The sequence below is a fragment of the Erythrolamprus reginae genome, chromosome 2, assembly GCF_031021105.1.
Source record: "Erythrolamprus reginae isolate rEryReg1 chromosome 2, rEryReg1.hap1, whole genome shotgun sequence".
Classification (NCBI taxonomy): domain Eukaryota; kingdom Metazoa; phylum Chordata; class Lepidosauria; order Squamata; family Dipsadidae; genus Erythrolamprus; species Erythrolamprus reginae.
This window is the reverse complement of record NC_091951.1, coordinates 354,532,724-354,560,053: the sequence shown is the minus strand read 5'-3', so window position 1 is coordinate 354,560,053 and position 27,330 is coordinate 354,532,724. Positions and strand designations below refer to the sequence as shown.

General features: G+C 49.1%; 1 protein-coding gene across 2 annotated transcripts in view; it reads left to right on the top strand.

Annotated features, from left to right (window-relative positions):
* Positions 1–14,560: 14,560 nt before the first annotated feature.
* The window catches only part of VCP (valosin containing protein), a 36,576-nt gene continuing 23,806 nt past the window's right edge, over positions 14,561–27,330 (top strand). Inside the window, exons 1-3 of one of the 2 annotated variants that reach the window (XM_070743672.1) lie at positions 14,561–14,943; positions 23,147–23,258; positions 24,401–24,573. In XM_070743672.1, coding sequence (XP_070599773.1) covers positions 14,927–14,943; positions 23,147–23,258; positions 24,401–24,573 — 302 coding nt within the window. In that variant the 5' untranslated portion in view covers positions 14,561–14,926. Of the gene's footprint in view, positions 14,944–15,813; positions 16,173–23,146; positions 23,259–24,400; positions 24,574–27,330 lie in introns of those variants that run through there. The other variant, XM_070743671.1, reaches the window with a different exon arrangement.

Below are 27,330 nucleotides of genomic sequence, written 5' to 3'. Positions count from 1 at the left end.
CTAGCGTACCATGCATAAATTTTATAAGCCTAGGGGGAAGGAACATGTCAATTCCCCCATGCCTGACGACAGAGGTGGGTTTTAAGGAGCTTACGAAAGGCTAGGAGGGTGGGGGCAACTCTGATCTCTGGGGGGAGTTGGTTCCAGAGGGCCGGGGCCACCACAGAGAAGGCTCTTCCCCTGGGTCCCGCCAACCGACATTGTTTAGTTGACGGGACCCGGAGAAGGCCAACTCTGTGGGACCTAACTGGTCGCTGGGATTCGTGCGGCAGAAGGCGGTCCCGGAGATATTCTGGTCCAGTGCCATGAAGGGCTTTATAGGTCATAACCAACACTTTGAATTGTGACCGGAAACTGATCGGCAGCCAATGCAGACTGCGGAGTGTTGGTGTAACATGGGCATACCTAGGTAAGCCCATGATAGCTCTTGCAGCTGCATTTTGCACGATCTGAAGTTTCCGAACACTTTTCAAAGGTAGCCCCATGTAGAGAGCATTACAGTAGTCGAGCCTTGAGGTGATGAGGGCATGAGTGACTGTGAGCAGTGACTCCCGGTCCAAATAGGGCCGCAACTGGTGCACCAGGCGAACCTGGGCAAACGCCCCCCTCGCCACAGCTGAAAGATGTTTCTCTAATGTGAGCTGTGGATCGAGGAGGACGCCCAAGTTGCGGACCCTCTCTGAGGGGGTTAGTGACTCCCCCCCCCAGGGTTATGGACGGACAGATGGGATTGTCCTTGGGAGGCAAGACCCACAGCCACTCCGTCTTATCCGGGTTGAGTTTGAGTCTGTTGACACCCATCCAGGCCCCAACAGCCTCCAGGCACCGGCACATCACTTCCACTGCTTCGCTGACTGGGCATGGGGTGGAGATGTAAAGCTGGGTATCATCTGCATACTGATGATACCTCACCCCATGCCCTTGGATGATCTCACCCAGCGGTTTCATGTAGATATTAAATAGTAGGGGGGAGAGGACCGACCCCTGAGGCACCCCACAAGGGAGTAACCTAGAGGTCGACCTCTGACCCCCCACTAACACCGACTGCGACCGACCAGAGAGGTAGGAAGAGAACCACTGAAGGACAGTGCCTCCCACTCCCAACCTCTCCAGCTGGTGCAGAAGGATACCATGGTCGATGGTATCGAAAGCCGCTGAGAGGTCAAGAAGCACCAGGACAGGATAAACCCCTGTCCTGGGCCCGCCAGAGATCATCCATCAGCGTGACCAAAGCAGTTTCCGTGCTGTAGCCGGGCCTGAATCCTGACTGCTGAGGACCTAGATAATCGGCTTCTTCCAAGGACCGTTGGAGCTGGAGCGCCACCACCTTCTCAACAACCTTCCCCATAAAGGGACGGTTGGAGACTGGTCGATAGTTGTTGAGAATGGCTGGGTCCAGGGAAGGCTTCTTGAGGAGGGGGCGCACAAGTGCCTCCTTGTAGGGATCCGGGAAGGACCCCCTCCCCAAAGAAGCGTTGACAATCTCCTGGACCCAGCTCCGTGTCACCTCCCTGCTGGCCGAAACCAGCCAGGAGGGACACGGATCCAGTAAACAGGTGGCGGAACTCACAGCTCCAATGGCCTTGTCCACTTCATCAGGTGTCACCAGATCAAACTCTTCCCAGACAGGTGGACAAGTACGGGCCCCAGTCACCTCGACTGACTCGTTGTCAGTCGACTCTGTTTTACAATTGGAGTCGAGGTCCGCTCGGATGCGAGCGATTTTATCAGCGAAAAACGGGTTAAAATCCTCGGCACTACTCTGCAAGGGCTCCCCAACTCCCCCCTGGTTAAGAAGGGAGCGGGTCACCCTAAACAGAGCGGCCGGGCGGGATTCCGCTGATGCAATCAAGGCGGAATGATACGCGCATCTTGCCGCCTTGAGCGCCACTTTGTAAGTCTTAACATGTGCTCTTACAAGTGTTCGATCGGATTCGGACTTACTCTTCCTCCATCGCTTCTCCAGACGTCTCTTCTGGCGTTTCAACTCCCGGAGCTCCTCGTTGAACCATGGGGCTCTACGGGGTCTAGTGCCGCGGAGAGGTCGCAACGGCGCAATTGTTCCAGGCCTCAGCCAGAGACTCTGCCGAACTGTGTACGAGTGTATCTGGAATAACCCCAAGCGCCTTCTGAAAGCCCTCTGGGTCCATCAGGCGTCTGGGGCGGAACAGCTTTATCGGTTCCGTCTCCCTGTGGGGAAGGATTGGAGCCAGGAAGTCAAGCCGCAGTAGAAAATGCAAATTATGCCGGTTTTGGGACCTGACTGGCCCCTCTTCACCCAGGCAGAGGTGGCAAATGATTCTTTTCCACGTCAGGCTTCAAGATGGCAGGTTCTGGGGGTGGTGGGAGACCTCAGTTACCCCGATACTTGCTGGAAAACAAAGGGGAAAGTTCCAGCAGTGAGAACGCAATGTAAACACTGCAGTGTCTCTTTGCACCAGGCCCACCTGACTTCCTCCCCCTCCCACGGAAACAGATACAATGGATGTCTCTAAATGGCTGGCCTTGAGGGAGGGGCCTCCCTGATTAACGGGCAGCATTATTGAAGTCATCCAGGCCAGTGGCCATCACATCATATGGGCACGATGTATGAAGAGAGGCTTTCTTTGATAATTAAATTCGGTTCTTTCAGCCCCATGGAGTCGATCCGCCTTCTTTCTCTCCCCGTTCACTTCCTGTGTGCAATCACACGGTGTGTCCTGCTTTTACAATCTGGGCTCCTTTTCTCTAAGCGGTGACTTGCAAACAGCAGGTGGCAGCAACCACCGAATCCTGGGGAAGCTGATCATTGTGCCTGGGTAAATACTCGGGTGGAGGGTGGCCACAGTCCCAGGGCTGCCAGGTAAACTGGGAAGTGTGGGAGAACAAACCCAGGAGTCAAGCCCGCCTGATGGCCAAGAAGGAAGAAAGGGCCACGGCTGCTTCCTGTGTAGGAAGCGCTCGACCCACAACCGTAATGTGGAGCACAGTTTCCATTGCTAAGCAAGAGGGTTGTTACGTGAGCCTCATCCAGTGGACGTCATGAAAGGTTGTTAATCAAACCACTGCAGTTCCCAAGTGAAGGTTACTTGCCCTCTTGACTTTGCTTGTCGGAAGCCAGTTGCGAAAGTCACGAATGACGGTTTTGTGTGGGAGGCCACAGCCATTGTGACTATACGCTGGTTGCCAGGGATCTGAAGGATTATGGGCGTGGGGATATTGTAATGGTCCTATCAGGGGATATGCCACAAAGGAGGGGGAGTCAGGCTATTCTCCAAAGCACCCGAGGGCAGGACAAGAAGCAACGGGTGGAAACTAAACTAGGGGAGAAGCAACCTAGAACTACATATAAAGCACTACAGTACATGGCATCGGGCCAGAATACCTCCGGAACCGTTTCCTGCCACGTGAGCGACCAGCCAAGTCCCGCAGAGTCGGCCTTCTCCAGGTCCCATCAGCTAGACCAGTGTTTCCCAACCTTTTTTGAGCCGCGGCACATTATTCATATTTTCAAAATCCCGGGGAACACTGAAAGGGGGGGGGGCGGGGCGGGGGGGAGGGCTAAAGAAAAGTTTGGACCAAAAAACTCTCTCTTCCTTTCGCTCTATTTCTCCCTCTTTCTCTTTTCCTTCCTTCCCTTCTTTCTCTCTCTCCATCCCTCTTTCTTTCTTTCTCTCTTTTTTGCTCTCTTTCTCTCTCCCTCCTTCCCTTCCTCTATGTCTTTCTCTCTCCTTTGCTCTCTCTCTCTCTCTGTCTCTCTTGCTATCTCTTTCTTGCTTTTCTCTCTCTCTTGCTCTCTCTCTCTTTCACTGTCTTGCTATATGTCTCTTTCTTTCTCTTTGCCTCTCTTGCTATCTCTCTTTCTCTTTCTCTCTTTCTCTCTCTCTGTCTCTTGCTATGTCTCTCTTTCTTTCTCTTTCTCTCTCTGTGCCTCTCTTGCTAAGTCTCTCTTTCTCTTGCTATGTCTCTCTTTCTTTTTCTCTCTCTCTGCCTCTCTTGCTATGTCTCTCTTGCTCTGTCTCTCTCTCTCTGCCTCTCTTGCTATGTCTCTCTTTCTCTCTCTCTTTCTCTGCCTCTCTTTCTTGCTCTGTCTCTTTCTCTGCCTCTCTTTCTTGCTCTGTCTCTTTCTCTGCCTCTCTTGCTATGTCTCTCTTTCTCTCTTTCTCTGCCTCTCTTTCTTGCTCTGTCTCTTTCTCTGCCTCTCTTGCTATGTCTCTCTTTCTCTCTCTCTCTGCCTCTCTTATATGTCTCTCTTTCTTTCTCTCTCTCTCTCTCTCAGCTGACTGCAAGCGGGAGCCCTGACGGCGGCAGCTGGACGTGCTGCTGGACACCGTATATGCCAGGCCCGCAGCGCCAGCATGTACGACGTCTAGCAGCACGTCCAACCGCCACCGTCAGGGCTCCCGCTTGCAGTCAGCTGAGAGAGAGAGAGAGAGCGCTCCCTCTCGCCGCCGCCATCTCCCCACGACTGCCTGCGGCCACTGCGGCCGCCCCCGCCCCCCGCTCCCATCGCCAGTGCCCTCCCGCCGGGCCACAAAGGAAACTTGCCGTCGACGCAGGAGAAGCTCCAGCTGGGCGGGGCGCTGCCGGTACTTCCGTCTTGGGGCTCCCGCTCGCAGCTGTCAACCGGCTCCTGCTCGATGCCGCGGTTTTCGGCGCTCTCCTGCTGGGTCCCAAAGAAGGAAGGCGGGGAAAAGGCGCGAAGAATAAAGCTCTCCTTCCTGCCTTCCTTCTTTGGCGCCCAGCAGGAGAGCGCCGAAAACCGCGGCATCGAGCAGGAGGCGGAGGACAGCTGCGAGCGGGAGCCCCAGGACGGAAGTACCGGCAGCGCCCCGCCCAGCTGGAGCTTAGCGGCACACCTGGCCATGTCTCGCGGCACACCGGTGTGCCGCGGCACACCGGTTGGGAAACGCTGAGCTAGACAATGTCGCTTGGTGGGGCCTAGGGGAAGGGCCTTCTCTCTGGGGGCCCTCTGGAATCAGTTCCCTCCCCCCCGGAGATCCATATTGCCCCCCCTCCTGGCCTTCCGCAAGAGTCTGAAGACTGACCTATGTCGCCAGGCTTGGGGCCCTTAGATTCTTGCCCCCTGGCCAATGAAAGTGTTGAGAGAATGTGGAGCGAATGGAAGGATTGTTTTTTATGCTTTTTGGGGTTTTAGATTTTTAATTAATTAATTGGATCCAAGATATTGTATATTGTTTATTATATGTTGTGAGCCACCCGAGTCCTCGGAGAGGGGCAGCATAGAAATCCAATAAATGAATAAACTAAGGACAAATTTCCTCATAATTAGAACAATTAGTCAGTGGCACAGCTTGGCTCCAATAATTGTAAATGCTGCAACATTGTTGTGTTTTATAGAAGAGATTGGTGCAGGTTTTCCTGCCTGGGCAGGGGGTCCCTTCCAACTCTGTTATTCTGCAAGTGTGATGACTGAACATAAGTCACTTTTTCTGTTGCAGTTGTAACTTCAAAAACTCTTGCTAAACAAGTAGTTGTAAACCAAGGACTACCTGTATTTGTGTTTTGTCAGTTTCTGCAACATCCTCAGAACCCTCCAGGCTCTTAGCCATCAGCAAATCTGGATGATGGATTGTGTGTTTCAAGACAGTCTTCACTTTTAATAACCATTTTATTTGTTAATTAAATGAATAGAGCTGATGTGACTCCACCCCGAAGGCTGCCTAATGCCTTCCGGTCATGTAACCATTGCCCTGGGCGGCAGCCATCTTGGTTTTCCTCCTTCCAACTCCTGAAGGATTTTGGACCTTTAGGGGAAGGTGGATCTTGGCAAAACCTTTGCATCTTGAATGTGAAGTTTGGAAATTTGGCTTGTTTCCAGACCATCATTTATGTCTACCCACCATGGCAAAGCAAGAAAGGGAAGGCAAACATCCCCTCCTCCTACAGCCAGAGGAGGGAGGCTGCTTCTCTCCCTGCCTCTCTCTCGCATCTCTGGGACTTGCCATTTAAACTGGAGGCAACACGCAGAGATTAGAATGGGGAGTCCAAACTCCCAGGCAGCTTTTTTTTTTTTTTTAGAAATATTTTATTGAATATATACATTAAAACAGGGAACAGAAAGGCAAAAGGGATATTTATAAGATACATTCTAACATTTATAATGTACTTGTATAGTACACATAGGTGGGGAGGGAGAAAAGAAGGGCTGGGGAAGAAGGGAAGGAGATATAAGGGGAAGAGGGATAGGAGAGTGGAGCAAAAGAGGAGTGGTAAGAAGAGAAGGCCAGCGTTAGAGCTGGGGCTTTCATGCTTTGCGGCCTGTGGTTTAAGCGTAGGTGGTGTAGATTTCCCTAAGGTTTTCTCCATGTGCTTTTGATGTACTGTAATTGTTAGTGCCAGTACATATCAGTCATTTAAGGGTTTGTTTTCTTTGTAATTTAAAGTTCGTGTCAATCAATGTTTACAGTTTGTCGTTTCAATTTGATATGATTTGTAACGTGGATTGCTAGTTTTTCAAATTGTTTTTGTTGGATATTTTTCTTGATGGATAATTTTTAAGTAATTTTTTTCTTTTAACCAGAGGTACCATTTGTCCCATGCTTTGTAGAAATCTGTCTCATCCTTGTTTTGCAATTCCATTGTGAGCTTGGACATTTCTGCACATTCCATTATTTTAATCACAAGTGATAGAATGGTCGGGGTTTTTTCTTGTTTCCAGAATTGTGCATATAAAATCCTTGCGGCTGTAATAATATGAATTACATGTATAATATATCTGTTTTCTTTACTAAAGTTTTGTCTTATGATTCCTAATAAAAATAGTTAGGGTTTTACATGGATGCTCTGGGAAGTAATTTGTTCTAGCATAGTTCTGATTTTATACCAATATTTTTGGGTGGTTTCACATGTCCACCAGATGTGGTCGTATGTACCTGGTTTTTCCCTGCACTTCCAACATAGTGTTGATAGATTTGGATACATTTTTGCGAGCCTGGCAGGTGGCAAGTGCCATCTGTAGAACATTTTGTAATGATTTTCCTTATATGAAGTTGCCATTGTTAGTTTATAGTTAACAGTCCAAATTTTTTCCCATTCGTTTAAATAAATTTAAATAAATTCGGGTATATAATTGCTTCTGTTGGGGATATCCATTTTGGGATACAGAGGTAATGGTTTTTTTTAATGAAGTGCCAGGTGTTAATTAAGTTTTTTCGTATGTAGTGTGATCTGAAATATGTTGGTATTTTACCTGTGTCTGCTGTCAGAAACTTGTGCCACCCAGATTGAAGGTCATAGCCTTCAAGTGTTAATATTCTAAAATTTTAAGTGTTATCCATTCTTTCAGTAAATTTGCAATTGAAGCATGGTAATATAGTTCCATGTTTGGTAACCCGAATCCACCTCTTGACCTATGGTCTTGCAGATCTTTAAGTTTTATTCTGGCCTTTTTTTTTGTCCATATAAATTTGTGAATTTTTTTGTGTAAGTTTTTGAAAAAATCCTGTTTAATTTAATGGGTGCAGTTTGAAAGAGGTATAAAAATCTAGGAAGTATATTACGTTTAATTACAGCAATTTTCCCCATTATAGAAAGTGGGAGTTTCGACCATCTGCAAAAATCTTTGTCCATTTCATTGATTAGTTTATCGTAGTTGTCTTTCTTAATAGTGCTGCAATTAGCGGTAATCCATAGTCCTAGGTATTTAACTTTTTTGGCGGTTTTAACTTTAGTAAGTTCCTCTATTTTCAATATCTGCTGTTTTGTCATATTTTTTGTTATCATTTTTGTTTTTTCCCTATTAATTTTTAATCCGGCAATCTCTCCAAATTTATTTATTTTATTAATTAGAATAGGTGCAGATTTTAAGGGGTCTTGTACAATGAACACCATGTCATCAGCAAATGCTTGAAGTTTATAGTGTTCGCTTTTAATTTTTAATCCTTGGATTTCCTTGTTGTGTCTTATTTTATTTAGTAGAACTTCTAGAGCGAAAATGAAAATCAGGGGGGCTAAGGGACAGCCCTGTCTCACTCCTTTTTTAATGTTTATTGTTTCTGTCATATCATTGTTTATCAGTATTTTAGCTGTTTGTATTGAGTACTGTACAGTGGTACCTCGAGATACGAGTTTAATTCGTTCCGGACCTGGGCTCTTAAGTCGAGCAGCTCTTATCTCGAACGACTTTTCCCCATAGGAATTAATGTAAATAATTTTAATTGGTTCCAGCCCTCAAAAAACTCACAAAGTTAGTCTAAATTATGCAGAAAGACATGTTTTTAATGAAGAAATGTACATGTACATATACATGAATAATGAAGTTTCTTTCACTTAACTTGTAAACTTTCTTAAACTTTTAAATTTACATATGTTCAACTTCTCTGCCACCCAATCCTGTAGGACAGAGGTCCCCAACCCTTTTTGCACCAGGGACCGGCTTTAAGCGATCAAGAGAGGAATGGGTGAATGAATGGACGGAGGGTGGGAAGGAAGGAAGGAAAGAGGGAAGGGACAGGAACAGAGGAAGGAAGCAAGGAAACTTATGAAAGGGGAGAGTAAGAGAGGAATGAGTGGAGGGAGGGAGGGAAGAAGGTGGGAAGGAGGAAGAAAAGAAGAAATAGAGGAAGGGAAGGTAAAAGAGAAAGAAAAAGAGCAAGAAAGAAAGCAAGAAATAAAGAAAGCAAGAAAGGGGGAAGGGACAGGAACAGAGGAAGGAAGCAAGGAAACTTATGAAAGGGGAGAGTAAGAGAGGAATGAGTGAAGGGAGGGAGGGAGGGAAGAAGGTGGGAAGGAGAAAGAAAAGAAGAAATAGAGGAAGGGAAGGTAAAAGAGAGAAAGAAAAAGAGCAAGAAAGAAAGCTGCAAGCACCCCCCCGAGCCCCCCAGGCCGGCTGCAACCTTTTAAAACACGTGCGCCGCTTCGCAGCTGTCTCCTGAAGCCGAACGCGGAAGTTAGCGTTTGGCTTCAGGAGACAGCTCCTTGGCGCTTGTATCTCGAATTTGGGCTTGTAAGTAGAACAAAAATATCTCTCCCCTCCCAGCTCTTATCTCGAGTTGCTCTTAAGTAGAGCAGCTCTTATGTCGGGGTTCCACTGTATATAGTTTTAATGAGTTCTGTAAATTTATTACCAAGTTGCATTGACACCATTTGTGTTGTGAAAAATTGCCAGTATAAACTATCGAAGGCTTTCTGCAAATCTACGAATAAGAATGCTACTGGTTTATCTATATTTTTATCGTAATATTCTAAAGAGTCCAAAATAATCCTTGTGTTTGTTGCTATGTTTCTTGCTGGAAGGAAGCCATTTTGGTCTGTATGTATTCTAACAGTTAGTATTCGTTTAAATCTTTCAGCTATGATAGATGCAAAGATTTTATAGTCTGAGTTAAGCAGGGATATTGGGCGATAATTTTGGATGTAAGCTCTGTTTTGTGTATCTTTAGGTATTAAGGTTATGTAAGCCTCATTCCAAGAGGATGGGAGTTTTGAACCTTCAAAGATTTCATTAAAAAGAGGTAACATTATAGGCTCCAGGATTTCTTGAAATTGTTTGTAGAATTCGGCAGGTATACCGTCTGTACCCGGGGTTTTATTATTATTTTGTTTCGTAATTGCATTAATTAGTTCTATTGATGTTATTTTGTCATTTAGCATATCCTGATCTTCCTTATTTATTTTTTCTGTATTTTCTAAGGTCTCGAATAGTTTATTTATTAGTTGTTCATTTACGTCATCTTTTTTATACAATTCCTCAAAGAAGGATTTAATTATTTGTTTTTTATCGCTAAGTGTTGTTTTTAGAACACCTGTATGATCATATATTGCCTCTATAATTTTATCTGCTTTTTGATGAGCGAGTTTTGAGGCTAACCATCGCCCGGGTTTGTTTGCAAATTCAAAGTGTTTTTGTTTGGCAATCCTTAATTTATGTGAGAGTTCTTCTTGAGTTTGTAGGTTTATGTAGTGTTTTGTAATATTCAGTTCTCCTAAAGTTTCGTTATTGTCTGGTTTTGTTTGTAGGGTTTTTTCAAGGTTCTGAAGTTTTATTTTTAGTGTGGATAGGCTGTTTTGTTTCTCTTTTTTCTTTTTATTTTGGTATGCAACATAGGTTCCTCGCACATAGGCTTTCATTGTGTCCCATAGGTTTTGTGTGGAAGTGTTACCATCATTGTTAATTTGGAGAAATTTACATAGTTCTTGTTTTAACATTTTTTGAAAGTTTTCTTCTTTAAATATTGTTTGGTTCATAGTCCATCGTCTTGAATGGTTATTAGTTGAATCTCTCCATCTTAACAATATGGGGTTATGATCTGCCCAGGAGTTTGGAAGTATTTGTATGTCTGTTACTTCATTGATAAATTCTAAATCAGCCCAGGCCGTATCAATGCGGGACCATGACTTGTGAGGAAAAGAGAAAAAAGTATATTGTCTATTGTTTGGATTAAAGTGACGCCATATGTCTTTTAGCGCTAATTCAGTTGTAACTCGGCAGCTTTAAGACCTGTGGACTTTAACTCTTCATGAACACCTCCGCTGGCTGGGGAATTCTGGGAATTGAAGTCCACGGGTCTTAAAAGTTGCCATGGTTAGACAGTCTTAGCTAAAATGACCCCTGCAAGTCCCTTCGGTGTAAACTAAAAATAGCAAAAAAATACAGTAGTTATAAAAAGACCAACCCAGGGACATACGGAAAACCCTAAGAATAAGTTCACTGGATTATTGTAATAAAATAAATTATCTTTGAAAAGTGTTCGGAAACTTCAGATCGTGCAGAATGCAGCTGCGAGACCAATCATGGGCTTCCCCAAATATGCCCATGTCTCACCAACACTCCGCAGTCTGCATTGGTTGCCGATCAGTTTCCAGTCACAATTCAAAGTGTTGGTTATGACCTATAAAGCCCTTCATGGCACCGGACCAGATTATCTCAGGGACCGCCTTCTGCCGCACGAATCCCAGCGACCAGTTAGGTCCCACAGAGTGGGTCTTCTCCGGGTCCCGTCAACTAAAGAATGTTGTTTGGCAGGCCCCAGGGGAAGAGCCTTCTCTGTGGTGGCCCCAGCCCTCTGGAATCAACTCCCCCTAGAGATTAGAATTGCCCCCACCCTCCTCGCCTTTCATAAGCTTCTTAAAACCCACCTCTGCCATCAGGCATGGGGGAATTGGGATTCTTTCCCCCTTAGGCCTTTACAATTTATGCATGGTATGTTTTGTATGTATGTTTGGTTTTATAATAAGGGTTTTACTATTGGATTGTCACATGTTTTATCACTGTTGTTAGCCGCCCCGAGTCTACGGAGAAGGGTGGCAAACAAATCCGATAGATAGATAGATAGATAGATAGATAGATAGATAGATAGATAGATAGATAGATAGATAGATAGATAGAGCAAATTTGGGAGCAAAACTCAAAGCTCAGTTCAGCCTCTTTCCTAGGAAGAGTGGACTTTATGAAACTGCCTCCCTTTCCACATTTCTCCCATCTTATTCATCACTGTTGTTAGTGTCCAGATAGAGATGGTGAATTAGAGGAATCCTGTATCCAGGCAAGAACCAAGTAACATCTAAAACGCTTCCCTTGGGACAGACTCAATGGGAACTTTCAAAAGTTACATACCAGCCTTTATAATGGGAAAAATCAGAAAACACCCTCCTTGTTAATCAGGCTAAGTATGTGGTGTGAACACAGCCAAATTCCAATCACCTGTCTGTGATCTCACCTCTACCTATGGGAACAATTATCCTTTTTTCCCAGGCAGAAACCCTGGAGGAACTGCAGTTGTTTCCCAAATGACACTCAGAAATGTTGGTGGCGGAGGGAAGCTTCAGTTTCACTTGTTCTTTTGAAAAAAATAATGGATAATTTTGGACAGGGATTCTTCCCCTTTTCTGTACCTTAAGCCCTCCCCTGTTAGAAACCAGGAGCTCTTGTTTTCTGAAGACATGCGCTGTATATACCTGTACAGGCATCCTGTTTCAAAGGCCCTTAAAGATCAGGGTGATGCTGCTTTTCTGTCGCCCTCTGCTTCCTTGTCCCTGTGTCCTCTGCTTTATTTTCTGCATTGTCCTTGGGGTGGGGTGGTATTTCTTTTACTGGTTACAGCCACTGCAAATTGCCCAGAGACGTTGAGGGTTGGGTGGCACACAAATGTAATAAATTGTTACTGTAATATCGATCGTTTACAGTCCAAATCTCCCAGAGTTGAGTGGCCAATAAATTTAATTATATTTGCCTGTCCTTTGTATGGATTCCACACATGGATTAAAAAAAATTAGCTGACCAACCCTAATGAACAGTAACAAAAATAGAGGTGGGACATGTTCCTTCAACTGGATAATTTGCAGGCAGAACATTCAGATTCCGCCTCCAGGCTGCTTGATGGCCTGAGAAGCATTTCCAGCTGTTGCTTGGCCCCCTCCCTCACGTGACTGCAGTATCTGTGGCCACCTGACCCTGGTTTGTGACCAAGCATGGTTTCGGATTATATAAAAATGGTAATAAAATCAGATCTGGCTACTTGAGTGTTTCAGCTTACAATCATCATCCCTTGCCACTTAAAATTGTGGTTGTGACTGCTGTTGTATGCAGAGGACTACCCTACAGTATATACAGCTCGCCACCTCCCTGCTAAGTTCCTGCAAGGATATAGGGACATGGAATCCATGGAATAGACTAATATCTATTTCCAGTTGGCATAACTTTGTGTCTAAAAACAGGCCTACATCCCTTGTGCTTCCCAACTCCCTTTCCTTCCAAAAAAGAGAACAATTTTTTTTTAAAAAAATCTTTATTAAATATATACATTAAAATGAAAAGAAGAAATTGAAAACTGTAGAATTACACTTTAACTTCCTAGAAAGGATATAGAAATACAGTATAACGTCAATGCAGTTACTGTAAAAGAAAGGGTTAGAAGGTTGTTTTTGTTTATATGTGATGTTTGTATAGGTTTGTTTTGAAGTTTGTGGTTCAGTGTTTTAAATGTATTTTTAATGTTTATATTTAATAAAAATTATTTAAAAAATAAAATGAAACACCCCCCCAGATATACATATAAACATATAAAACTATAGATATTATTAGATCGCAAAACTACAAAAGTCAAAGGACAGTTGACATTTATGTCCTCTAAATAAAAGATATGTACATAGAGAGCCAAGAATAAATCCAAATAATTTATAACTAGAAGCTTAAATTCAACTACAAATAGTGATAATGTACATAAGTGAAATAATATACATATGCAATGTCTTAGTTCAGTGATGGTGAACCTTTTTCCCCTTGGATGCTGAAAACACGTGCGTGCGTGCGTGTGTGCTATTGCACACACGAGTGCCCATGCCCATAATTCCCTGTCCCCACAAGGCCCTCTGGAAGCCTGATTCTGGTGAGCCCAGTAGACTTCCCTGGAAACGCCCCATCCTGCTGCTCCTGGAGGCCGTCTGGAAGTAAAAAATGCCCTTCCAGATCCTCACCAGCACATGTCCGTGATAGTGATAATAATAATAATAATAATAATAATAATAATCTATTAGATTTGTATGCTGCCCCTCTTTGTAGACTTGGAGCGGCTCACAACAGTGATAAACAATGTAATAAATCTAATACTTAAAAGACATCTAAAAATCCATATCACTAAAATAACAATACAGCTCAGTCATATCATATATAAAATATATTAGCCTGGGGATACCTCAATTGCCCCATGCCTGGTGACCTAGGTGGGTTTTCAGAAACTTAGAAAGGTAAGGAGGGTGGGGGTAGTTCTAATCTCCGGGGGGGGGAAGCTGATTCCAGAGGGCCGGGGCCGCCACAGAGGAGGCTCTTTCCCTAGCTAAACTAGGGCAACTGCTCGTGTGCCATCTGTAGCACTTGTGCCATAGGTTCGCCATCACTGTCTTAGCCGATGTTTTTTGAATGTATTTCTGTACCTATTTTATATGTTTATATGAGGGAACAAATTTTCAACAACACAAGAAGCCGACAGTGATGAGTTAACGTGTTTTAGAATGGAATCAGCTGGAAGGGGCCTCGGAGATCCTCTAGCCCGGCCCCCTGCTCAGGCAGAAGAGCCGATCCGTTGACTCTTGGCGAGGCAGTGGTGGAAGAGTCAAAGTCCACAGGTCTTAAAGCTGCCCAGTGTGGACTAGGGAGGCCAGGATGACAGAGTGGACTTCAATTCCCATGGCCTCCAAGGTCCGCCCTCCTTACAATGGCCCAGGCTACCCATCCGTGGATCACTTCCCTCACGAGGGACTTCCATTCAGATCGGGAAGCCACCACGGCGGGCAGAAGGCAGAGGAAGAGACCACCGCCCGGCCAGCCACCTCTCCTCGGCCTCCTCTCCGCGCAGCTCAGCCCCGCCGGCGACTACAAGGCCCATCCTCCCGACGCCATATGCTCAGAAACCGGTTCCCAAATCCCCAACGTCATGCGGCCCAGGGCGGCCACGCCGGCGGACTACTTCCGGGGTCACCCATGGCCCGCTTCAGCCCACTCAAGCGCCGAGGCTTATTTCTATAGGTGTGCCGTCGTGCCAATCAAGGCGTCCGCTTTTCCATTCGCCGTGAATTCTTTTGATGTGAGCCCTCCTATCGCCGTTGCGTGACTAGCCGGAAAGGGGACTTCGAATTGGCCTTTGGCCTGAAATCATACGGGCTCCGCCTTCGGACGTCAGCCGATTTTTCTGATTGGTCCCTGGTGCGGTCGCCGGGTGGCTCTGCCTTCCCGCTTCCTCATTAAGGGAGAGGGCGGGAAGCCGTCCCCGTTCTGGGGCTGCCATTGGCCGCGCGCGTCCGCCTCTATTTTTCGGATTGGTCGCCGGGCCACCTGTTGCTAGGCAGAGTGCGGCCTAGCGCGCCGGGCGGAGCGTCACCCCCGATGAGTCGGCGCTGAACGCTGAGGGGAAAACCCAGCGCGGAGAAAGAAGGCAGAGCCGGAGCCGAAGCGACCCTTGCCGACGCCGCGCCAGCCCACATCGCCACCATGGCCTCGGGACCCGAGTGAGTGCCCTGCCCCGCGACCCCCGCCTCCGCCGCCCGGCCTTCCTCAGGGGAGCCGCGTCTCGGCCGGCGGGAGGGCGGGCGGGCGACGTTGGCCCCGCTGGCCCTGCTTTTCCCCGGAGGCAGCACCGACCTCCTCGGCTGGCCGGCCGGGGGGGCGGGGGAGGCGCCGCGCTGCCTTTGTCTGCCGCCCGCGGGGCTCGGCGGGGCCTGGCTGGGGGGGGGGGGGGGCGCCGGGGAGGCGCTGGGGGGAGGGGGCTCCCGCAAAGGGGCCTTGGGGCCGCTGGGGCTCGGTCGGGGGGGGGGGGGAGGCGCAGGTCAGGCCTCGCTGCCTGGAGGCCTCGCCCGCCTGGCGCGCCCAGCTTCAGCCGCCTTCTGGAGGGCGAACCCCGAAACCGGCCTTATTGTGGAGCCGCCTTAAGAGTAGGCCGCGTGCACGTGGGAGGCCCTGGTTTTCCCTCCGTGGCTCCTTCGGGGCTGGCCGCGCCTTCTGCCCCCGGGCCTCCCTCGGAGGGAAGGGGGCCCGGGGGTCTCTGGCTTCCTTTCCCCAGGCAGCCGGCGCTTCCTCGTCTTCCCTGGGGGACGCGTGGCTCCTCCCGGCCGAGGGGCTTCTGGAAAGAGGGAAGCGGGAGGCTTTTCCAGAGGAGGAAATGGAGGAAGCCCCGCCGCCTTTGGGAAACGCTGCCTTTTCCCTTCCCCCCCCCCCCCCGGCCAGAGAAGGGACTTCAACTCCCAGAATCCCACGAGCTGCACAATCACGGCGGGGGGGAGGGAGGGAGTGTTGGGGAGGATGGAGACTCAGGGCAGCCGGAGAGGAGTGAGGGAGAAAGGGAGGAGGGCTGAGCCTTGGCTGTAGAGCTGGCTAGGAAGAGGAGGTGCTGTGCTGGGAACGGGGGCCTCTCTTGCCTCAGGTCAGGGGGGCCTTTGGGGAGCCCTGGGGCCTCGCTTTGGGCGGCTTATTTAGGCTGGGCTTCCTGGGAGAGCAGCAGGACGCCTCCCCGTTCAGCCCTGAGCTCCCTGCACCCCCTTCTATTGAGGTGGGTTTCCTTGGCTTGGATTAGCAGCGGGTGGGACTTGGAAATGTGGCTGATTAGAGGAAGGTGGTCAGTGGTGGCAAGCTGCCTGGATTCTTGTCCATCTTGGCTTGTGGAAGTTGCTAGAAAAGGGTTAGCCAAGCATACAATGGGAATTGTAAATGCCTCCTTTGGACAGGTTCTCTTCTATTTAAGGTAAGTGGCATAAGGCGTTTGTTAGGGAAGTTGTCTTTGCTTGTCACCCAAGTGACCCTAAATCCCTTTTAGTTTTATTTCAGTTTTTAGACAAATATTCTTAGTTGCTTAGGTAAATTACTGCAGGTTTTTTTAAGGTAGCAGGTATCTCTCACCACTGTTGCTTTATAATTTCTTGACAGAATGATTCCTTCTCTCTCAAGATCTCTGAATGTTTTTCAAAAACTACTTTTTAAAAAGTAGCTCCAGTCCTCTGGGTCTGCATGAGATTAACCCTGCTGTTGTGTTTGCATTTATACACTTGTATGTACTGTTTTGGGTGTAACGAAATGTAACAATCAGCATGTAGCAAAAAATAAACAAAAAAAATCCCACACTCATAGTAAGAACTCCTCAAATGAGGAAAAATCAATCACAAGTTTCAGATCCGAATGACAAATAATCTACAGGGTCTCAAATTTCATTTTGGGTCATATAGACCTGAGGATAGAAGCAGGGTTAAGACAATTTCCCCCCCCCCAATTTAGCCAAGGGGTTTATGCTTTGAAAGTGATATGATTTTGTTCTGTTGGATGGCTCAGAAGGTTTGGATACCAATTGGCCATCATTCCCTGGAAAGGTCAGGTGCTTCCTGGCCTTCCTGAAAACAAATCTCAGTAGATAGGACTAAGGGATGTCTACCTAGCCCTGTGGCCACTAGCTTGTGAAAAACTGTAGAATTCTGTTCTGTGACAGGCTGTTCACTTCTCTTTTGAAACTGCTGGGGAAGGTGACTCAATGTGGGCGGAGTTTCATCCGTCAGCAGCTGCCACCCATTTCTGTAGATCTCCTCAGTTGCACCCCATGGAAGGTGGTAAGGGTCTGAGCCATGGAGCAGAGCAGTGTTTCTCAAGCCCTGCAGTTTTAAAATGTGGGGGTTCGATTCCCAGAATCTGGCAGCAAGCGTGCGTGGGGGGTTCTTAAAGTTGTCAAAGTTGAAAAATGCAGAGACAGCAGTGACATGGGCACCAGCTGAGTAATTGAAACGGAATCCTGACATGGCTTGGGCTCAGTAGAGCCAAGGAGTCTGAGGTTGCGGCCTGACTGCTCTGGAGTGGGTGGAGAGGCCAGGTTTGTCACTTAGGGGACTCTTCATAGACCTGGACTCTGACACCAAAAGCTTTTGGCCGTCTGTGGTGGGCCAGCTCCATCTTGAGAAGTGGGCTAGAATGGCGCATGACGTCTCAGGGATGGCACTGGATTCTTCACGGAGCTTCTGTTGAAGATTATTGAAGAAACTAATATGGATTCACTTGCAGTAGGAAATTTTATAACAGAAGTTGGGCGTAGAGAGTCCGTTTCATTATGGAATAGAGCGCAGAATATTGAGGGTGATTTTCAGAGCTCTCAGTGGTTTGGAATTGGGATGCGTGAAGGCCGCTGCCTCCTTCACACGTCAGTGTAAATAGGGAGACGTCACTTGCTTTGAAAGTCTCTCTTGGGATCTTCAAGAGCAGCCCCTTGTAAAGTGAATTGCAGTGGTCAGCCCTGAAGTGATGAGTGGGTGAATACGACGTTTGCAGAGCCACAGTTGGCACACAAGATGTATTTGTGCAAAAACCCTCCTGGCCATGACCTCCACTTGCACTATGCCAGGGGCAGCTCTCCTGTAAGGTGCCATCAAACTCCATGGGGTGCAGCGTGACCTCATTCGTTAAATCAGGACTTGCTGTAGGATTTTGAATGATTCTAGGCTGTGCCCATTTTCCCCATCGGGACCCATGGCATCTTCAATTCAGGCAGAGTTTAGAACAGGTGTCACCTCTACATGAGTGATACCTCGTTGGATGCATGCGGATATCTCTGTAGCTTCATGAAGATACTGATGGGTGGGGATTGTGCCATTCCATATTGAGGTTCCCACAGACCCCTTGTAAAACGAGGCCTCCCACCTCCATCCCCAGCCCAACAGAGCCAGTCCAGAAGGAAAGGCTGGTGGGTGGAATCAAGAGCCCCCCCAATGTCTGTGGGGGTTCTGGTTGTGCCAAAGGCGCTTTTCCAAAAGTCAGCTGGGCTTTCTTGGGGGTCTTTTCCCTTGAAAATGTTTCACCTTTAGAACCGAAGAAGCTTCTTAGATGAGAAACATTTTCAGGGGGGAAAAACAAGGGCCAGTTGCCTTTTGAAAAAGCATCTTTGGGGACAAGCTACATATTGCAAGACCAAGGCTGTCATGTCTATTCTCATCCCACCACTGGTAACCTGTCCGATGCCCATGTCTGAATCCCAACTGGTTTAGATCAGATCTCTCAGGATTCCCTGGCCAATCGCCTTGCAAACGAAAGGGAAGACTTGGGTGCAAGCAATAATTCCCTAAAAGACGTAGGCTGGGTGATGGCTGCTGGAGGAGGGAGTTACCCTGCCAGGGACTACGCAAAGCAGCTTCCTGCGGCCTCCCTGCAGCTTTTGTTGGCCAGATATCAGGTCCATAGGTGGCTGCACTAATGGCTTGGACTACCCTGTCCAGTTCCTCTTTAGAATCCCCTGATCTCAGATAACAGGCAAGATGGCCGCCTCACCCTCTCAGCAGCGGCTGCCCAGCTGTCCTGCAGCCGTGAGCAGGTGCAAGGGATTTGATCCCCCAGGTGTTGCTCTGTAGCAGGACTTTGGTCTTGAGTCTTCAAAGCAGTCAGGTAGCCATGAGGGAATTGAGCTGGTTCATTGTTCTTACTGCCGTGATGCAAATCCAGCTTTGAGATTGTATCTGGGGTGTTTCAATTCATTCTTTGTTTCAGGCCGGGGGTCTCTAACCCTGGCAACTTTGCGATTGGTGGACTTCAATTCTCAGGATTCAATTGGCTAACTGATCATAAGTCTTAAAGGTTGAAGATTGCTATTTTATAGCAATTGCACTTAGATTTATATACTGCTTTACAAATACAACCCTCTGTAAGATGTTTACAGATATGTATATGTGGCCCCCAACAATGCTCATTTTGCCAGTGGGAGGCCGGAGTCAGCCCTGAGCCTGTGGGCAGAATTTGCCTGCCGTATTGCTCTCTAACCCCCAGGGCTGGTGGTGTCATCATCATCTCCCTAGGCCTCTCGGCTGCTTCACCCCCCAGAGCCCCATGGGTTGGTGGAGGGGGCCAGGCCACTTAATTAGATCAAGAGCAGGTGCTGCAATGGGGGAGGGCCCAGGCAGGTGTTTTCCTCATCTGGCAAGTGGATTGTTTGTCTGCCTTGACTGCCAGTCGGGAGCCAACCTTAAGCATGTCCAGCTGTGGATTTGGGGGGGGGCAGCTTTTCACAAGACAACTATATGCTGTATCATAGTAGTAGTAGAGGCTTGGAACAAACTTCCAGCAGACGTGGTTGCTCAATCCACAGTAACTGAATGTAAACATGCCTGGGATAAACATCCATCCATCCTAAGATAAAATACAGGAAATAGTATCAGGGCAGACTAGATGGACCAGGAGGTCTTCTTCTGCTGTCAATCTTCGGAGAGGGGCGGCATACAAATTGAATAAACTAAACTAAGCTACCGGTAACTATGTTTCTATCATCTCTGTGGGGTTGAAAATCTGCTTCTGATTTCCATAGAAATCTTGCCCGTTTCCTTCTCTGTGGCTGCCTAAAGCCAGGTCCCTATTTATTTATTTATTCATTGGATTTGTATGCGGCCCCTCTCCCTAGACTCCGTAGAGGGGCGGCATACTCCTAGGGGCCAGTTTGCTGGACCAAATGCTTTGCTGATCCTCACTGTAAATGCCTCTTTGCTGCCAGGTGTGTCAGATGGCCACTGGACAGGATCTGTCATCTGGCAGATTGGCATCGCGTGCAAAGTCAGAGCCTGCTCCACAAGTTCCATTAGTGTTTGTTAAAAATGGAATAACTTGAAATTGGGGAGGGCAGGTGCGGATGGGAGAGGGCAGCCCAACGTCCATCTGAAAGAGCACCCAGGATCCCAGAGGGGGAAGGTAGACATCCGCAGGTCTTCCCCATTATCAGGGTGGGTGGGTGGGTGGGAGGCTCCTCCTTGGACAAAAGGGGGCTCTGGGCCCCCCAGGCGAGGCTTCTGCCCTCAGCATCAATGCCCAGGAGGGGTTTCTGCCCCTGTGGTGTAATGGGGAGCAGGCAGCGCAAAGGCTCCGTCTCGGCCTCACCTGCTCTAGAGGACAAGCCCAACTCCCGGAAGCAGCTTCCTGAGCAGCTCCAGGCCGGCCGGCCCCTCTGGCCTGGCCATTTAGTGCTGTGTCATCAGGGCTGGGGCAGTGGGGGGAATGGGAGTGGTCCCCGGGTGAGTCAGGAGAGGGGCTGCATCGATGATCCTCAGGCTCTGCCCTCCCTGCACCGGCTTTGATTTCTGCTCTGCTGCCTCAATTTGGCTGAGGCTTTGATGCCGTCACCACCTCTTCCACGTGACCCTAAGCAGCCCAGTTTGGCTCAGCTGGCGGAATTGGGGGAATTCTGCCCTCAGCATTTTCACCTTCTTCTTTGACCCATTGTGCCCGGGAGACCTACAAGAACCAGACCACACAGAAGTTGCAAACCACAAACCCTGGTCAGTTTGGAGATGCTCACACCCAGGCGCTTTTTGCTTGTCATCCTGGTGGACTAAGATAGTTTTAATTGTTGTTTGTTTTCCTTGTTGCTGGTGCTATTAGACGTTGGTTCAAACCCTGCAGCAGAAACACGTGAAGGGCTCTGGGCTGCTCTGTCGCCTTTAAATGTATAAAGAATGTGGTGCGTTTTCATAATACAGTGGCACCTCGGTACTCGGCCACAATTCGTTCCAGAAGTGTGGTCGAGAACCGATTTGGTAGAGTACCGAATTTATTTATCCCATAGGAAATAATGGAAATGGATTTAATTGGTTCCCAGCCCCTGTTAACTCGCTGGGAACCAATTAAATCTATTTTCTTTATTTCCAATGGGATAAATAAATTCGCTACTCCAAGCTGCAGGAAAGGTGGGGGCTGCTGCAATCCCGGCAGCTTTGGGGGGCTCTTTTCCTCATTGCTTCCTTTTATTGCCTGTAAGCAGCTTCCAAAACTTTCTCCTTCCCTGTGGCTGCAACAGTGGCGGCTTCCCTTCCAGTAGCAACAGCGCCGGGAACATGGCTCCGGCGGCTTCCCTTCATCACGTGACGTTCCCGGCACTCTTGCTACTGGAAGGGAAGCCGCCGCTGTTGCAGCCACAGGGAAGGAGAAAGTTTTGGAAGCTGCTTACAGGCAATAAGAGGAAACAATGAGGAAAGGAGCCCCCAGAAGCTGCCAAGATTGCAGCAGCCCCCACCCTTCCTGCAGCTTGGAGCTCTTAGAGAGCTCCTCAGCCCCCTGAAGCTGCCGGGATTACATTTCGGATAATGAACAAAATTTTCTCTGGCTGTTCGGTATCTGAATTTTTGTTCAGATACCGAAGCAAATTTTTGCCGAAAATTTTGTTCGTTATTCGAAATGTACGAGAAAGGAAGCGTTCGAGTACCGAGGTACCACTGTATTCTCTTTGTAGCAATGGGAGAGTTTCCAGAGACCCCTTTAGGGAACCCCCTGCCCCCCCCCCCCAATCTCATTGGAGCAGCCAGGGGGTGAGGAGGGACTTCCCTCTCTTCCTGCTGGGCTCCAGCGTGGCTGCGTCTGCCCCCTTTCATCTCATGGGGAACTTCACGGAGGCTGCTTGGAATTCAGCACCACAGAAGCTGCAGGTGGAACAAGTGGGGAGGGAGGAGACTCTGCCGCCCAAGCCCCGGTGGTTCTGCCAGCGCTGCTTTCTCAAGAGGCAGCCGGGCACTCTGGGGTCTCTTCCAAGACCTTTCCCTCCTCATCCAAGAGACCAGGAGCCAGAGGGGGGCTGCTAAGGTGACCGGTGATGTGCGCTCGCCCCCGTGGCTCTGGGTGACAGCGGAGTCCAGCACAATTCTGCTCCTGCACCTGGGCCGTGGTGCCCCTGTGTGTCCACGTGCGATTTCACTACCTGCCCAGGTGCGGTAGCAGAATTGCAGTAGCACTCAGAGCCCCGGGGCTCCAGCTTAGCAGCCCCCATCTGCAAGAAGTGAGACCTTTACCAAGGGGGGTGGGGGGTGGACACCCAAGAAAGTCTACCTGCCCTTTGGAAAAAGCACCTTTGGCAAATGCAGGTGGAGTGATGCTTGACGGGGCATGTACCTGAGGTGCCCTGGGAGGGAGGCCCATGCTTCCCAGGTTGCCAGCTGTGAATGGCTGCTGGGAGCTTTCGTGTCTGCCTTCGTCCCCTTTGGTGAGAGAGCAAAGGTTGCAGCCTTTCTGCAGACTCACGCTCGGGAGTTGACTTGCACCCCAGAGGAGCTGGTTGTACTTTCGCTTCCAGAGCAAAGGCTCCTTATTACTCACCTCCTTTAAGAAGTTTGAAAAGTGCCCACGTGGAGGAAGGAAAGGGTCCTTCCTTGGCCCTGTGCTCCCCGGGCGCCCTCCCTGTGCGAAAGGCCCAGCTGGGGTAGGCAGGAAGGGCTCCTCCACAGAGCTGTGGCGTGAGTGGACCTGAGGGGCCTTTGGGGGATCCTAGACGCTCTTTCTTCTAAGGCTAGAAGGTCTTTCTCAAGGCTTCCCTGAACAGCAGGAGGCGTGGAGAAAAAGGTCAGTCCTGGTTTGGAAGTGGCCAGAAATCACCATATTGAGAATCAAATAAAAAATGCCGTGTAAACATTGTATTTTCTTGGAGCAAAATTGCTAGTCGTTTTCGCAGTGCATATATCTGAGGTCTCCCAAGTGTTGCAGGAGGCCATTTGTCCACCCTTCCCATCCATAGCAGCTTAGCAGGAGCCTTTTAAAATACGTTTGGCCTTTGCGTTGCGCTCTGTGGCGCATGACATGCTGGTCTGTCACAGAGGGTTGCGCAAGACTGGAAGCGAGGGCCGGCCGGTGGTTGTGGGGAAAAGAGAAGAGCCAACTCCTCCGGACGGGGCGTGGGGGCTCTGTTCCCGAAGGCGCCAGCAACTCCTCTCTTTCTGGTTACAGTTCCAAAGCTGACGACTTGTCCACTGCGATTCTCAAGCAGAAGAACCGGCCCAATCGGTTGATTGTTGATGAAGCAATCAATGAGGACAACAGTGTGGTGTCACTGTCGCAGGTGTGTGTGTGTGTGTAGTTGAGCACTTGAGCAGACGAATGGAGATTTTCCCAGGAGGAAGCAAGGCGGCTTCTCCAGGCGATTTATTCGTGGCGGAGTTTATTTATAATCTGCTCTGCTGTTTGTTCCTTTTCTTTCTCAACCAAAATTTGGCTCCTCACATTTGCCTCCAACACAGCAGTATCCCCCCCACCCCCCAATCTCTGTTTTAACAGCTCTTCCCTGTTGCAGAGGGAGGGCAGCCCACTAAAAACATTGAATGGTCCTTGAACCCCTGCTAGTTTCCCCCTCTCCAGCATGAAAACCCCAAGAGATTTCCACAAGCCTCTGTGCCTTGGCTCCTGGCGGTTTTCAGGGCCAGAATCACCCAGAAGACAACCTGGATGCAGAGTTTGAAAACTCTGGTGTGATCAGACATATTTTTTTTGTTTATTAGATTTATAAGCTCCCCAAATCCTCTAAAGGTCTTTTTACCTCTGGGTGCTTCTATCAGGTTAATGCAACTATCCAGCTGTACAGGCAGTCTTTGACTTACAACAGTTTGTTTAGGGACCAGAGTTACAACGACACTGAAAAAAGTGACTCCTAACCAATTTTCACACTTAGGGGGCCTGGCAGCATAATAATGATAATTAATAATAATTTATTAGATTTGAATGCCGCCCCTCTCTGAAGACTCGGGGCGGCTCAGCATCCCACAGCCACATGGTTTATGCTTGGACGTTTCAGCACTGGTTCAGACTTAGGGCGGCTGCAGCATCCTGGGGGTCACGTGACCCCCTTCAGTGACCTTCTGACAATGGGGAAGCCACATTCACTTAACAGCCAGGTTGCTGACTTGACACAGTCACAACGGTGGCAAGAAAAGTTGTAAGATGGAGCAAAACTCACTTGATAAATTCGTTACTTAGCCACATAAATCTTGGGCTCAGTTGTGGTTGTAACTGGAGGACTGCCTTTTACGGCTGAACAGCTGCCGGAACTGAACACGACCTGTATCAGGTTCCCCAAGGGGCGGCCGGAAGGCCCACGGGGGGAGCGGCTCCTGCCCTAGTCAGGTTGCAGGGAGTGTTGCCAGTCCCAGGCAGGCCGTGTCCATCCCCGGGCTGCCCCGGTTCCAAGCCTCTGTCTTTCCCTGTCAGGCCAAGATGGACGAACTGCAGCTCTTCCGGGGGGACACGGTGCTGCTCAAAGGCAAGAAGAGGCGGGAGGCCGTCTGCATCGTGCTCTCCGACGACTCCTGCTCGGACGAGAAGATCCGCATGAACCGGGTGGTTCGCAACAACCTGCGGGTGCGACTGGGAGATGTCATCAGGTGAGGCCGCAAGGCGGACTGGGATATTTGGGAGGGTTTAGAGCATGTGTGTGTGTGTGTGTGTGTGTGTGTGTGTGTGTCAAACTCAGTGCCTGCGGGCTGAATCCGGCCCATGGGGTGCTTAGATCTGGCCCTCAGGGCTGCCCTGGGAAGAGCCAAGGACCGGGGCCCACACTGCCTCTGCCAGCGAAAACGGAGCCCACTTTTGGCTGTGGTGATGGAACCTGGGAGGAGGCTGTGGCGGCCAGCTCTAGTTGCCTGGCAGGGCCGTGCGCAGCTGCCCCAAGCTCCGTTTCTGCTGGCAGAGGGCTATCAAAACAAACTAAAAACAAAAGTTCCCCCTTTGCATTTGAGCCTGGAAAGAGAGAGGGAGGGAAGGAAGGGATGGGGAGAGAGCAAAGGAGGAAAAGTAAGGAAAGGGGTGGGAAGAAGGAAGGAAGGAAGATGACAATGAGAGGGAGGGAGAGAAGGTCCGAGGGGGAAGTCCTGCCTCAGCCCTCGGCCACCACCGGGGCCCATCATGAGTGTGGTCCAGCCCCAGCCATGCCCCCCCTCCGAGATCAAACACAACCCCCATGCAGCCTTCCATGAAATCAAGTTTTAACACCCCTGGTTTAAAGGGTTTGTGAAGCTGATGGACACAAAGGCCTCTGTGTGAGCTTTAATCATCAGAGCCTGGAGGACAGAAAGGAAAGGGGGGTGGACGGACACAATTGAAACTTTTAAATATGTGAAATAAGGTCCAGGAGGGGGGAAAGTGTTTCCAATAGGAAAGTGAACCCAAGAACAAGGGGCCCCAATCTGAGGTTAGTTGGGGGAAGTAACATGAGAAAATATTATTTGACTGCAAGAGTGGTAGATGCTTGGAACAAACTCCCAGCAGAGGTGGTTGGTCAATCCACAGTCACTGAATGTAAACATGCCTGGGATAAACATAGATCCATCCTAAGATAAGACACAGGAAATAGTACAAGGGCAGACGAGATGGACCATGAGGCCTTTTTCTGCTTTCAACGTTCTAGGTTTCTATAGGTTTCTGATTTTTGTGGAAACTGCTGATGTAGCCGGGCAAAGCAGAATGGCCTCTTGCTTGTAAATCAATCTGTTCTTAATGGCTCTGCTTTCATGGAGATGTTCAAAGAGCCTCCACCCTGGTCTCTGGCAGTGGCCGCTCCATTTCCACCCTGTTTTCTGGAAAAGTACACAAAGAGGCCCCATGAAGTTGCCAGGAATTGATAGGTTTTTTTTTTTAACCCTGCAAAGTTATTGAATTGATGAGTAGCCGAAAGACTTGGCCAGTGGCGGGACTTCCCTCCCGCCGTATCTCATGGGTAGCCTCAAAAACCTGGTGCGGTGCCTCTCAACCATGGCCACGTGAAATGGTGTGGGATTCAGTTCTGGAATTCTGGTCAAGAAACCCTGGCTTGGTGGGTGATGAACTGGGCAGAGAGTGAAGATGTGCCCCTCGGAAGACCCCCTCCGTTCCCACTGGCTGCCGGTCTGTTCCAGGGTGGAAGCCTAGATGCTTATTTCAACCTCTAGAGCCCCTCCAAGCAGAGGAAGTGGCCTGTCTCAGGGACCCCTCTTCCCAGTCACAGCCCCCCAGCCACCCCCTCAGGCTGAGTCCAAGAGACCTGCTGCTGCTGCTGCTGCTGCTGCTCAGGGGTCCTGTCGGGTGGTGACCTGCCTTCCCTGCGGTGGCCCCCGCTCTCTGGAACATCAGCCCCCTCCCTGGGATGAGCTTAGCCCCCACCCCCCACTCCGTTTAGCCCTTGGGAAGCCCCGGAACAGACGTAGGGTCCGTTCTGCTTAGATGGACTTTCTCCTCCTCCTCGACTTAGCCACCCCAATTGAACCCCCACTTTTTGTTGCTAAGTGAGACAGTAAAGGGGTTTTTGCCCCATTTTATGACTTTTCATGCCACAGTTGTTAAATTAGTCACACGGTTGTTAAGTGAACCTGACTTGACTTGACTTATCAGGGGGTCATCTGACCAGGGACACTCCAGCCGTCATAAATGTGGGTCAGTTGCCAGGCCTCTCAATTTTGATCACGTGACCCTGGGGAGGCTGCAGCCATAAGATTTAAGATTTAATTGGATTTGTATGCTGCCCTCTCTGAGGACTCGGGGCGGCTCACAGCATATACAGAAAACAGTCATAAAGAATCCAATTAATAATACATTAAAACAATCCTTAGAATTCTGATTTTAAAAAACTATCATTTACAATTCATTCGACAATCATACTAAAAAATATTCATTGGTCAGGGGGGAAGATCTAAAAACCCCAAGGCTGGCAGCAAAGTTGTGCTTTTAGACTCTTGCAGAAGGCGAGGAGGATGGGGGCAGTAGGAATCTCTGGGGGGAGCTGATTCCAGAGGGCTGGGGCCGCCACAGAGAAGGCTCTTCCCCTAGGTCCTGCCAGCCAGCATTGTTTGGTCAACGGGACCCTAAGGAGACCAACTCTGTGGGGCCTCACCGGTCGCTGGGATTTGTGCGGCAGAAGGGGGTCTAGGAGATAGTCTGGTCCTATGCCACACAGGGCTTTATAGGTCATAACCAACCCTTTGAATTGTGTCCGGAAACAGATTGGCAGCCAATGCAGTCCGCGGAGTGATGGTGAGATATGGGCATGCCTTGGAAGGCCCTATACCACTCACGCGGCTGCATTTAGGACAATCTGAAGTGTCCGAACACTCTTCGCAGGTAGCCCCACGTAGAGAGCATTGCAGTAGTTGAACCTCGAGGGGATGAGG